The sequence below is a fragment of the Zootoca vivipara genome, chromosome 3 (genome assembly GCF_965207765.1).
Source record: "Zootoca vivipara chromosome 3, rZooViv2.hap1.1, whole genome shotgun sequence".
In the NCBI taxonomy this organism is placed as follows: Eukaryota; Metazoa; Chordata; class Lepidosauria; order Squamata; family Lacertidae; genus Zootoca; species Zootoca vivipara.
The window spans coordinates 37,700,057-37,713,281 of record NC_142586.1 but is presented as its reverse complement, the minus strand read 5'-3'; the positions used below and the strand labels follow the sequence as shown (position 1 = coordinate 37,713,281).

The 13,225-nt window shown below is 42.8% G+C and overlaps 1 protein-coding gene across 1 annotated transcript in view; it reads left to right on the top strand.

The window, feature by feature from the left end:
* Positions 1–13,225, top strand: part of ELOVL4 (ELOVL fatty acid elongase 4) — a 42,216-nt gene that overhangs the window by 15,577 nt on the left and 13,414 nt on the right. The window contains exons 2-3 of the mRNA XM_035109541.3: positions 8,019–8,206; positions 11,860–11,940. Coding sequence (XP_034965432.1) covers positions 8,019–8,206; positions 11,860–11,940 — 269 coding nt within the window. The remainder of the gene's footprint in view (positions 1–8,018; positions 8,207–11,859; positions 11,941–13,225) is intronic.

The window sequence follows — 13,225 nt, the reverse complement described above, 5'->3', positions numbered from 1 at the left end:
AAATATTTCGTTCTCATACCACTGCAAAAATAAGTAGAGCTGCAATCCAACCCCGTTTACCTGGGAGTGAGTCCGCTGAATTCAGGAAGGTTTACTTTTGTATAGTTACAGGTAGGTAGCCGTGTTGGTCTGACGTAGTCGAAACAAAAAAATAAAAAAAAATTCCTTCCAGTGGCACCTTAGAGACCAATGACACCTTAGAGGCCAATGACAAACTTAGTTGCTCTCTAAGGTGCTACTGGAAGGAATTTTTTCCCCCTTTTGTATAGACATTGTTAGGATTGTACTCTCAGTTTTAACTCCAATTGAAGACTGCAAAAAATATGAAATTTTACATTAATAGGACTTTTTCCTATGATGCAGTGACATGATCTGGATACCAGGCAGGGGTGAAACAAAGGTCACTGTTAATAAGCATCATTTATTTTTGTGCCTAGGAAGGTGCAGTGGCAGCCCTGTGTGACACAGGGGCCCAGACCAAGACTTTTAGACCATTGGCAGTTTCTGCAATTTAACCTGTTGCATCCCTAATCTGTGTGACAGAAATAAAGCAGATTATCACAATAGATAGGCAAAAGGGAGGCATTGTTTAGTTTAAGTGTTGACTTGATACGTTCATGTGACACCTTGTGGAAGCAAAACTGAAGTCTATATGTGGCTATAGGGCATCTTTGTGCAACTGAACACGGGATTTGTTCATTCTTGTTTTATGGGGCATCCATAAGATGTTGTCCTCCTGTGTTTTCACTGCACTTCTTCTGACTTTTGTGAGATTGTGAGACTCCAGACATGCGCAGAAGGAGCCTCCCCGGGCCGGTAAGAATCCGGGGGATTTATGGGGTTTTTTTTAACCCGGGCTGCCAGCGGGAAATGGCTGGAAAAACAGGAGACTTGGCAGCTATGACAGTATGTCAGATTTCCCTGGGAAAGGGGAAATCCTTATTAAATGGTGTAGGATTGAATATGGGCTGGTGTTTTAATACTGATCATGTCATGTGGCTTCTGCAATGAATTTGCATACATAAGGAACACCTGTCCCACAATAAATACCTGCCTTGAAGCACCCTTAGAGGCTTGTTTTTTGTTGTATTCAGTGATACATCAGGCAGATTAACCCATCACCACTCCTTTCCAACCCAGGGACATTTTGTCACCCATTTTGGATCGCGTTTATGGTTAATCTTTTACAAAGCGCTAAACAAAAAATGGGCATTGGTATCGAAGGTGAAATTGACCTTTAAGACTTTAGTCTTAAAATGCTTATATGGGGTTATGTCCTACTAGGGAAATAAAATGGAACCTGCTTCCGAGTAAACATATATTGGGTTGCACTTCCATTTTTCACCATCCTCCTCCCCAGTTATTTTCTGCTTCTTCTTATGGCTTTTTGCTGCCGCGTACAGCCTAAAGGACTATACTACTACGGTAAGACTGCACATCAGGCTCTTATTTCTCTTCAAAACTTGTTTATTCTATTTTTGTATTGTTTGTTTGTTTTTATTTTAAAAAAATTATATACTGCTTGATTGTACAGAACCTCTAAGTGGTTCAGTAAAAAACAGTTAACAACAGATATTTGAAAACATTCAAAAGATAGTTAAAATCAACAGTAAAACTAAGAAGAGATTAAAACACATGTCAACATTCCACATGTCTGGATAGGCTTGCCTAAACAAAAATATTTGTTTATAGTTTTGATATATTTTGTTGATATAGGAAGGGCGCCTACCTGATGTGAATAGGCAAAGGAGATCTTACCTTTCTTCCATCACAGAATTAAAAACAGTGGGGGGGGGGGTTAATGTAAGAAGGGAGAATGAGGCAAGGCCACAAGGCTGTGCTCCCACAGACAGTGAGGCCTATATTTATTTTCCTCTGGGGAGAAAAGGAATAAAGCAGAAAGACTTTGAGCCATGGAAAAGGAGGTGGTTGGTTGAACCTCACTTCAGGATCCTTAGGACTGATTTAAATAATGGAAACAGTTTTGATGTTCCTGTGGAGAACTTGCAGCCGTGTTCAGAACAGGACTCTCAGAAGAATGTGCTTAGCCTAGCAGCAATGGTCTTAGCAGAAAGTATCTGCAATTTATCCCACAGGGAAGGTTGCTTATTTTATGAGGTAACATTGCAACAGATCTGCCTTAATACCATAATGTAGCAATCTCAACTAGGACTTGCTACATAGGTAAGACTTAGTTTCCAGTTAGTTCCTACAGAGTTTTATGGCAAACCACACCCAGGGAGGGGATTTTCTGTTACTGATCAGGCGTGTCTTTTTATTAGAGACTGGCCATGCACAGTACATACAAGTAACCGCTTGATAGGATTTTTGTGATGCATTGTGATATATTTCTTACAAGCGCAGAGTTAACAGCACTATGATTGCAACAAAAAATTTTTTGAATATTAATATAAAACAGGGCAGGAATCTACTCAATTTGCTCTCTAAAACTAAGTGATGTAAGATAACAGCCTATAAATTTAGATGCTGATTTAGAAAAAAAATGTTTTATTGCAAGAAACAAAGCAAAAAAAGTATTACAGGTATACACTTGGGAAAGTGTTGGCCGGTTCCACTGCTTGCACAGTGAGGCTTCCACTCCCCTCCATGTGCCCCCCCAAACCCCTGCAATTGGCTCTTTTGCGATATAAAGTGGTCTACTAAGTGTATCCTTAATGGAATTAAATACCAGCATCTAACCCTTGACTTTTACCTTAATTCCTAATACAGTGGTACCTCGGTTTAAGTACACAATTGGTTCCAGAAGTCTGTACTTAACCTGAGGCGTACTTAACCTGAAACAAACTTTCCCATTGAAAGTAATGGAAAGTGGATTAATCCGTTCCAAACGGGTCCACGGAGTACTCAACCAGAAGCGTACTTAACCCGAAGTATGAGTGTAATTGGTTCTGGAAGTCCGTACTTAACCAGAAGCGTACTTAACCAGAAGCGTACTTAAACTGCATCAAACTTTCCCATCGAAAGTAATGGAAAGTGGATTAATCTGTTCCAGACGGGTCTGCGGAGTACTTAAACTGAAAGTACTCAAACCGAGGAGTACTTAAACCAAGGTATGACTGTAGATTAGATCTGGGACCTGCCCTCTCCAGAATGTAAATTGGATTTTTCAGTCAGTTTCCTCATGGGAGGGATATTTTGAACTTGTACTGAAAGAGGGAAATGGGTGATAACATTTGTTCTATGATTTCTAAGAGTGGATTCTATGAGATAACTTGCTACTGGGGATGCAAGAAGGCAGCAGTTTCCCATTGCAATCAAACTTTTAAAAGGTGTTGGATGTAGTAGCTGATATGCTATGGAACAGAAATGTGAAATTATGTAGTGCTATCATTTTTACAACTGTGGTTCTGCTGGACCAGAACAATTTGTAAGTTTCTGGTTCTTCTTAAGTCATTTTGGCTCATTGTCTGGGATAATGATGGAATGCTTCCATGTAATGTGGGTTTTTCAAAGCTTTATATCCACTGAATATTAATTTATCTTTGTTTGTTTTGTCTCCCCCCCCCCCGATAGTTTTATTTAAAACTTGAAATTAACTTGGAATTTGTACACTTTGCTGGGTGTTGCCTCTTGGTCTTGTATGTCTAAATATCCCCACACTTAAGCTTAACTGGTCTGACAAGGGCTTGAAAATCAGAAAATTGTTAAGCATAGCTGCCAAGTTTTCCCTTTTCTCGCGAGGAAGCCTATTCAGCATAATGGAAAATCCCTTAAAAAAAGGGATAACTTGGCAGCTATGTTGTTAAGGAATCTCCCAAGTCTGTTTGTGTAAGGAGAAGGGTGAGCCATCTGTTGCTCTTTGCACTTCACGTCATGGTTTTTGGGTGCAAAGAGTTTCAACCTTGTCTAATGGGACAAGAGAGATAGGCATTGAAAAAAGAGGAGCACAATACACTTGTCTGAGGAAGGAGGAAGTTGTCCTGCTCAGCAATAGGACGTGGAAGGAGGTAGCAGAGGCAGCACATGGAGCAGCCTAGCAAGGCACCTCCTCTCCTGTGGTCTGGCAAAAAGTATTGTTGCCTGGCTCCCAATCCCTGGCAGTGGCAGATTCATGGGTGGCAGCACACACCTCAGGTTTGGTTTCCTTGGAATGAAGGTCTCTGAAGACGGTGGTGTCTTTGTGCAATATGTTTTTTATTTACTTCTACCTATTTGTATCATGCTGTGATGACAGTCTTTACTGCTAGGGGGCACATGAGGCACATGAACTGAGCCAAAACTTGGAATCTGACTTGCAGGAATCCACCTCAGAGCCCAAATGGGTCTCCTCAGGAGAAGAACGGGAAAGGGGATGTGCTGTCATTACCTGCTGAGTGGGGCTCTTCTCTCTCCCTCCCTCCCTGGCACCAAGGGAGGTTTTCTTGGCAGGCGAGAGAAAGAAAGAAAAACAACAAAAGAGAAAAAGGGAGAGGGGAACTTTGTTGTCCTTTTGCAGGGGGAGAGGGTGGTCTTAGGGTTGATGGGGAGATGCAGCATTGTCCTTGAAATATAATCGGAGTCCTGTAGTGATTTCATGCTCTTTATTGCAGCTTGTAAAACAGTGAATGAAACTTTTCCCAGTGTCTGCTACCGTATATATACATTATTTACACAATGGGCCCCACATGATTGGCTAATTCTGGGCTGCTCCTGTAGGCCAATCAGGTTGTGGATTCACTTCCTCCAGAAGCCTGATTGGTTGCTCCAGCAGGCCAACCAGGTCGCTGATTCACTTCCACCTGGAGCTGGATTGGGTGGTTCCTGCAGACTAATCAGACTGCTGCATTCTGGATCCTATTGTTCTAGGATTCAGCTCAGTACCTAACAGTCCTTTTGACGGGAAGCTGGGGATGGGGGAGATGGTATGTGGAAGTTGGGGGGAGATGTAGTGACTCAGCTTCAGAAACTGAGGAAGGAAGAACAGGGGAATGGAAAAGGGAGATGGACCTGAGGTCAAACTAAGGCAGACGAATGGGGGATATTGTTGTGGATACAGAAACTGAGGCAAGAAGAAAGGGTTGGTGAGTAGAGTGAGCAGGGGTGCACCCTGTATGACACATATATATTCAAGCCAAGCATCAGTTGGAAGAGCCCACAGCATTAACACTCCCACAGATCTTGCTCCACCATTGGGGACCCTCCAAAGCCATGGATCAAGCCAAGCCTCTGTGTCTCTTCCCAGCCCATTTCAAGACAAGCGTGGTCTGTTGTTCTCTTGGTGAGACACTTGCTGATGATGCCGCCCACTGCTGATGTAGGGGGCAAGGGCTGCCCCCTTTAGCCCACATTCTGGAAGCTTCTTCAGCTCATAGTTTCTGTGTGGCAAGCAATCACCTGTATATTCACACAAAGAGCTACTTAACAGACTTGGCTGGATACCTTCACTTGACAAAGAGACTGGTTTTGCCACTTCAGCAGCCTCTTTTTATTATTATTATTATTATTATTATTATTATTATTATTATTACTACTATTAAACATAATCCCATTTTACAGCTGTAAACCCACAAACTGGGAGGGGAACAACCAAAGATAGCATCTAGACCAACCTTCCAGCCACAACATTATTCACCTGCCCCCTCAACTGCCGCCTCTTGTCTGTTAATGCTGGGGTGAGTGGAATGTCTCCTCTCATCTCAGGCAGGTAACACTGGGGCAATTTATTCTGCAACAGGAAGAAAGAGTGGAGGAATTCGCGATGCTCAGCCAGCATCCGTATTACTACTGTTCAGTTTGATTGCTGTACTACAAACATATGCCTGTTCAAATGCACATTCAGTGCGCATTAGCAGTCCTTATTTCAATATGGATCTATCCAAGCTTTTGCAAGACAGATCTGGAGGAAATCTTGAATTGTCCGGTTCCTGACCATTTACCGTTCTAATTCACAACCTATCAAAGCCCTTTTTTATCTCTCTCTCTCTCTTTCATGTTCACTATGAATTTACATCACTGAACTTGTGTACACAAAATTAAAATATGTTAATATTATAAATTTCAAGCCACTTTAGGACCCTTAGCAGAAAAGTATATAAATTAGGGAGGTGAGAAGGCACCGCTTTCCATTCTCCCCCAGATTCACCACATGCAGCACTGCCTCTGTTCCGCTGCAGTTTGTCTTCCACACAAACTGCACTATTTGTCTTATTGTTCACCATAGCGATATTATGTCATCTGTGTCATAACGTTATTCCACCCCATTCATTTTAGTGCAGTGTGAAGGAAACACAATGCAAATGGAGAGAAAACTTGATCAATTATGTATTGCTTGCAGACTGAAAGCAACCATGTCAGTTGTTCACTGGATTGAGTTCCATTTTGGACACAGGCTAAATAAACAATCACTGGCAAGTTCTGCTCCTGTTTTGGTTTTTGTCAGGAATGTCCACGATCCCTAATATAAATAAAAGAAAGAAAGAAAAGGCACTCATTTATTTGCTTGCAGAAACCAATAAAATAAAAACAAAACCGAGCTTCGCTGCACGGTCTCCATGGCATTCTGAATGCCTGTACTCTTTTTTCCTCCCATAGTGCATCAATTTTATTGCACTTGACACAAATTACAGAACTTACCATTCAAAACACAAATGACATCAATACTCCCCCCCCCAAAAAAACCCACAGCAATGCGTGACCGGGTCAGCTAGTTTTTCATAAAACACACACACACACACACAGCAATCAGATAAGAAACAGCTAGTACAGTAGTTCACAACTGAGATATCTCTAGAGTTACTATACAGAGGGACCTTGGTTCTTGAACTTAATCCATTCCGGGAGTCCGTTCGACTCCCAAAACCATTAGCAAACCAAGACGTGGCTTCCACTTGAGCGCAGGAAGCTCCTGCAGCCAATCGGAAGCTGTGCCTTGGTTTGTTAACAGTTTTGGGAGTCGAACGGACTCCCGGAATGGATTAACTTCGAGAATGTTCAGCTTCCAAAAAACGTTCCAAACCAGACACTCACTTCCAGGTTTGCGGCGTTCAGGAGCCAATTTGTTCGGCAGCTAAGGCATTTGAGAAGCAAGGTACGACTGTACATACTTCTAGAAGGCACTGCCTGCCTTCAGCTATCTGGGGCTGATTCAGTTTGAATGATGCCTGCCCTTCATCTGCCCTAGGGGCATGGTGGGGAGCAAGTGTGCGCCTTCCCTTCCCACAGTCCCAGTGAGACTGTCCCATTGCCCAGGAGGGGATGGCATACTTGACAGGATCAACATGCATAAACTCTATAAAGTGCATGGGCCCCGATCACATGGTGGATTGACATATCGGATTTTATACACCTAGGCCCCATTTAAATGATCTTACAGACACTGATAAAACATTTTTAAAAGGCTACAGATACCACAGATATATATAGGTCCAGTCGTGACCGACTCTGGGGTTGCGCGCTCATCTCGCATTATTGGCCGAGGGAGCTGGCGTATAGCTTCCAGGTCATGTGGCCAGCATGACAATGCCGCTTCTGGCAAACCAGAGCAGCACACGGAAACGCCGTTTACCTTCCCGCTATAGCGGTTCCTATTTATCTACTTGCACTTTGAGGTGCTTTCGAAAACTTACCAGCAGAATCAAAGTTAAGGATTAAGATTTGAAAGGTAACTCCACCCTGTGGGCAGCCAGGGATTTCAGAGGAGGGATCTGTGGGTGAAGAAGGAAGGCGCACTCTTGCTTCCTACCATGTGTGTGACCCATGTTGTGAAAATATACTTTGCACTGACCAGCACTGATTCTAAATATCAAGTATTCTTCCTGTCTATTTTGACTGTGGGAAGCACAAGGCTGATGTTATCAAGCTGGAACTTTAAGCAATGTAATTTACTTTACAACTGGTAATGGAAACAGAAATGACTTGTTCGGCTTAATTGTATATAGGCACATTTTGATCATAATGTTATACAAGGTGTAACGCTTTGAGCCTGCAATTATACAAGTCAAACTTATTTAACGTAAAGCTTTTTGAAAATTTAAGTGAGAAAGCATGTTCTCAATAATTTCTTGTCTGTTTTTCCCTAGACAAACGCGTCGATGACTGGCCCTTGATGCAGTCTCCGTTTCCCACATTGGCTATAAGTACTCTTTACCTCCTCACTGTTTGGCTTGGCCCCAAATGGATGAAGACAAGGGAGCCTTTCCAGTTCCGCTCATTATTGATTTTTTACAACTTCGGAATGGTTCTACTTAACTTCTATATTTTCAAAGAGGTACAACTCTTTTTTTACATATATGATTTGCTATTTACAATTCAGAATTTTGTAGTAGTTTGTATGTGGTTTGAAAAGCAAATGTATCTTTGGGTAAATCAAATACTATGTATCTTTGGGTGAATTCAATACTATTTGAATCAAACTGTTGATTAATGTTTTTTACTCTTCATAAATTCTTTGATTTGCCACAATATACCTTTGGGGGTCATTACATTGGCTTTTGTTTTTGTCTCTCTGTGTGATTTAACACTGGAATAATTTGACTCTGTATACATTAGGTTCTGCTGAAGGTTGCATTCATAAAAGCTAAGAAACTGAGTGGCAAACTATGCCACAATGTCAAATCAGGAGAATAAATAGCTCTACAAATTCTTTAAAGATGGCTCTCTAGGGTGTGGTCAGAGCACTTATTTCTTGTCCTCAGCATTGAGCACCACAGTGCTAGGATTGGGAGACAGAGCCTTGGCAGATTGCTGGGCCAGATTTGGGCCACTAAGTTTGCCTGGTAAGAAACCATCAACCAGTGCAGATCTCTTGAGTAGAGATGTTATATGCTGACAGGGTCTCAATCATGTCAGCAATTGTGCTGTAGCATTCTGCACTGAGGGACACAGGTGGTGCTGTGGGTTAAACCACAGAGCCTAGGGCTTGCCGATCAGAAGGTCGGCGGTTCGAATCCCCATGACGGGGTGAGCTCCCATTGCTCAGTCCCAGCTCCTTCCAACCTAGCAGTTTGAAAGCATGGCAAAGTGCAAGTAGATAAATAGGTACCACTACAGCGGGAAGGTAAACAGCGTTTCCGTGTGCTGCTTTGGTTCGCCAGAAGCAGCTTTGTCATGCTGGCCACATGACCTGGAAGCTGTACACCAGCTCCCTCAGCCAATAACGCGAGATGAGCACCACAACCCCAGAGACGGTCATGACTGGACCTAATGGTCAGGGGTCCCTTTACCTTTATTCTGCACTGACTGTAGTTTCCAGGTCAATCACAAGCAAATCCCTACATAGAGTGCATTGCAGAAATCCAAATTTGAAGTCACCAGTGCCTGAACTACTGTGATCAAGCTCATAGCTGTTATACAGAGCCTCCGCTTTGCCATGATTCAGCTTATTTTCCCTCATCCATTCCACCAATGTATCTTGGCACTGGGGCAGGGCCTCTCCTGATTCAAATAGAGTTGAGTGTCGTCAGCCTACTTGCTAGCACCTTGTCTCCAAACTCCCAATTACTGTTCCCTGTGGAACAGTAAAGGTAAAGGGCCCCTGACAGTTAAGTCCAGTTGCAGACAACTCTGGGGTTGCGGCACTCATCTCGCTTTACAGGCTGAGGGAGCTGGCGTTTCTCCACAGACAGTTTTACCAGGTCATGTGGCCAGCATGACTAAGCCACTTCTGGCGCAACGGAACACCGAAACCAGAGCAGCACACGGAAACGCCTGTGGCTACACTACATATAAATTTGTAATAGCATTGGAGATAAAATAGTGCCCTTCGGCACTTCATAGCGTAACTGCCAATGCCAAAGCAATCTCTCAATGCTATTCTTTGGACTCAGTCCCATAGGTAAGACCAGAACCACTGTAGCCCAGTGACCCCAGTTCCCATTTAATAGAGGTGGTCAAGGAGAATATCATGGGGAATGGTACTGAAAGCTGCAAGAGAGATCAAGAAGCAGGAGCATGGCGACCGAGACAGGCTCAGTCCTAGGCCTGAAGCCAGATTTTCCTGAATCTAAATAATTGTTTTAGAAAATATAAAGAATGCATTAATAATGATCTAAGAGATTCGCTTTGATTTGGAAATGATGAGCACCGTAGAAGGTTGCACTTGCAGAATAACCTTTATAGTAGAATAGGAGAGCTGAAAAAAATTCATGTCGGGCAACCAATGTGCCCCTTTGGTTTCAGATAGTACATGAGAAGATGAGTCTAAAAAGCCCGGGACACAAATTTTCATAGCCCTCTAGTGGCTTTGGTGGCTCATTTACCAGGAGTAATGTATTTTGTGTTAACTCTGGAAGAGTGTACTTAATTCTGACCAAACTAAGCCTCCTAGAACAAGTGCCCCCTGTGTCCCAGGCTTTTTAGACTTGTCCACCCATGTACTATCTAAAACCAAAGGGGCACATTGGTTGCCAGGTGTGAAATATATTGCCATTGTTTGCAGCTCTCCTACCCCACCATTTAACTCTGGGAGGACTCTCCCTCTTCCTTGGACTTTCCATCTTGCTGCTCTGCTCGGTTGAGTGTTCTGTATGCTTGTCCTAACACCTGGTACATAATGGGCTGAATTGGTGACATACTTACTTTAAAGCGATTTGTAACAGTTGAAATTAACAAGACAACTGTTTGATAGGACTGTGATTCCCAATTTCATTTTCTTCTCCTCAAGATCATTATTGTAATACTGTACCTTCAGAAAATTAAATTGAAATGAAGTATTTCAGTAGCCTTTATCTTGGAGATTATCTTGATTAGGATAAATTCTTCTTTAGGCTAGTTTTCAAAAGTCAGTTCTACAAATCCTGTTCAAAACTGTATTCAGTGCTGTTGCAGTTCAACAATGAAGCAGAGAAATTTTGTAAATATAATCCCATCTGTTAATATTGGGTACAGAACCATAATCAAACACTTACTTCCTTCCAACAGAAAAGCCGAATGGTTTTATGGTCCAGCTGAGTTAAGATTATATCCTGCCCTGTATGGGAGTGCTCTAAATTATGCACAGTCTATAAGCCACTTGTGAAAGTTTTATTTGAGCAAACTTGAATTGGAGCTATTAACTAGCTAGCCAATAATGGAAGACAGGTGTCTTCAGAATTTCTATTTATTTTGGGGGTTGTTTTGTTGTTTTGCAGGCTTGGAGTTAGTTGACTGTGGTTTGATGCCTGAAAGAGGGACGCTATGAAATGAGAAGCTAATTTTTTAAATTTGCCCTTTTGATTTGCACATAAAGGCCACAGGCCAGAACCCTGCCCTTCTGAAGAAGAAGGGGTGGAGTAGCTTCTTATGAGACTCTAGTATGAATGACCCTTAACACATGCGATGCCACCCTCATGCCTAGTGCATCAGCTTGACAAACCAGTCACTTAAAGGCAAGACTACACCTCATCTTGCGACACTTAGCTGCCTAGGCTTGCCTAGGCCCTGTGAGCAGCTCTGTTCTGCTTTTGTTGAGTAATATGGATGCTAGGGACATGGAGAAAGAATAGGCTGCTGGAGGCTGTAAGGCGAGGTGTGTGAGGGCCTCAGTTGGAAGTGAATTGCCACATCACACTGGATATGAGATTTTGGGCAGATCCATACCACACATTTAAAGCTCATGGCTTTCCCCAAAGAACCCTGGGAACTCTCATTTGTTAAGGGGGTTGGGAGCTGTCGCTCTGTGAGGGGAAAACTAATAATTCCCAGGATTCCTTGGAAGAATCAGGGGGTTCAAATGTGCATTGAATGGGATTTAAATGTGGATCTGTCCTTTGCAATAAGAAGGAACATAGGGATGGTTAAACTGCATGCCTTTCACCAGGCACTGTGACCCCTCTTTGTGCCAATTTGTAAATAAATATTTGTTTAAATTAAAGAAGTGATTGCTTTCATTAATAATCATTAACAAGCCTATGAAACATTAATTTGTGAATTTAACATTTTCAGCTACTTTTGGCATCAAAAGCTCGAGGATACAGCTATATCTGTCAGAGTGTGGATTATTCAGATAATGAATATGAAGTCAGGGTGAGTAGTAACTTCTTATGTCAGTTGTGAAGTCTGCCATTTATAACTCAGCTTTTGAATGATTAGCATACTAGACCAATTTTCTGCTACTAGTTCTTTTTCTGTTGAGAACAAACTATTCCTGATACAAAGCAGTCACAAAACACTTACTTTTTAAAGGACCATATTACATTTTACACAAAAAAGTGCAGTAAATCTAGACTGGGGCTCTGTGCCAGTTTCCCACCAAAAATAATATCCCACACCTGTAAACAGCAGCTTTGAAGAGGAGAGGAACAGCAACTCAGGGGGCAATTTTCAGTGGGGCCCTGGGTGTGGGCCCTGATTGGGTAAAGAGTGGGCCCTGGATGTGGGCCCTGATTGGGTAAAGAGCATTACCCAGACTGGGCCTCTTATGGCTACTCTTCCATCGGAATAACAGTGTCTGGCTTAAGCATGCTAACATGTCGTTTCACCCAAAAATTCATGGCTTGTTGGTCTGTTGTGCTTAAAATCGTGATGCAATATCTTAAGCATACCTATCATTCTCTATATTTCCAATTCAAGTAATCCCATGCTTGTAGAGACAAAGCCAAAAATACACAATTTACATACAAGAAGAAAGATTCAGCAAACTCAAGTTAAGTCTGAGGTTTGCTGATCCTCCAAAAAAAACCTTTAGGAGGTGGAAATCCCAAATGGGTAAACTCAAAAACAGCTAGGCACTTTTCACAGATGAACTAAATGGGATTTGCTTTCTCCACTGTGTTTTTGTTTTGGGGAACCAATTCAGTGGTGTTAGATGGGGGCCTGTTGGTCGGACACTGAGCAGTATGTTTGAATTTCTCGTGCTGGCATTGAAAAACTTCAATCTTGTGGACCTATACCTCGGCCACCCCGAAATCCTTTGTAGTTGCTTCAGCTTCTTCAGAGGGGGATTTCTCGCTTGCTCTCCCTGCACACCTGTTCCCCTTCCTGCCTGGCTTCTCTGCCATTTCTCTGAGCAAGAGGGTTTGATGCTGGTGCATGATGAGGCTGGTAGTGGCTAAGTGCCCAGGAACCTTCCCCCGGCTCAGCTCCTGCAGTGCAGGTCGATATCATAGCTGGATCCCTGCTAACTCAAACTGGTCTCAGACTATGGCTGTGCTGCTGCTCCCACTATGGAAGGGCCATAGCTCAGTGGAAGAGCATCTGCTTTGCATGCAAAAGGTCGCAGGTTCAGTCCCCAACATCTCCAGGAAACCTGTAGCTGCTATGTAGCTCCGCTGTTGCCTGCGGCAATAGAGGTGTGTTTGAGTTTGGCGTT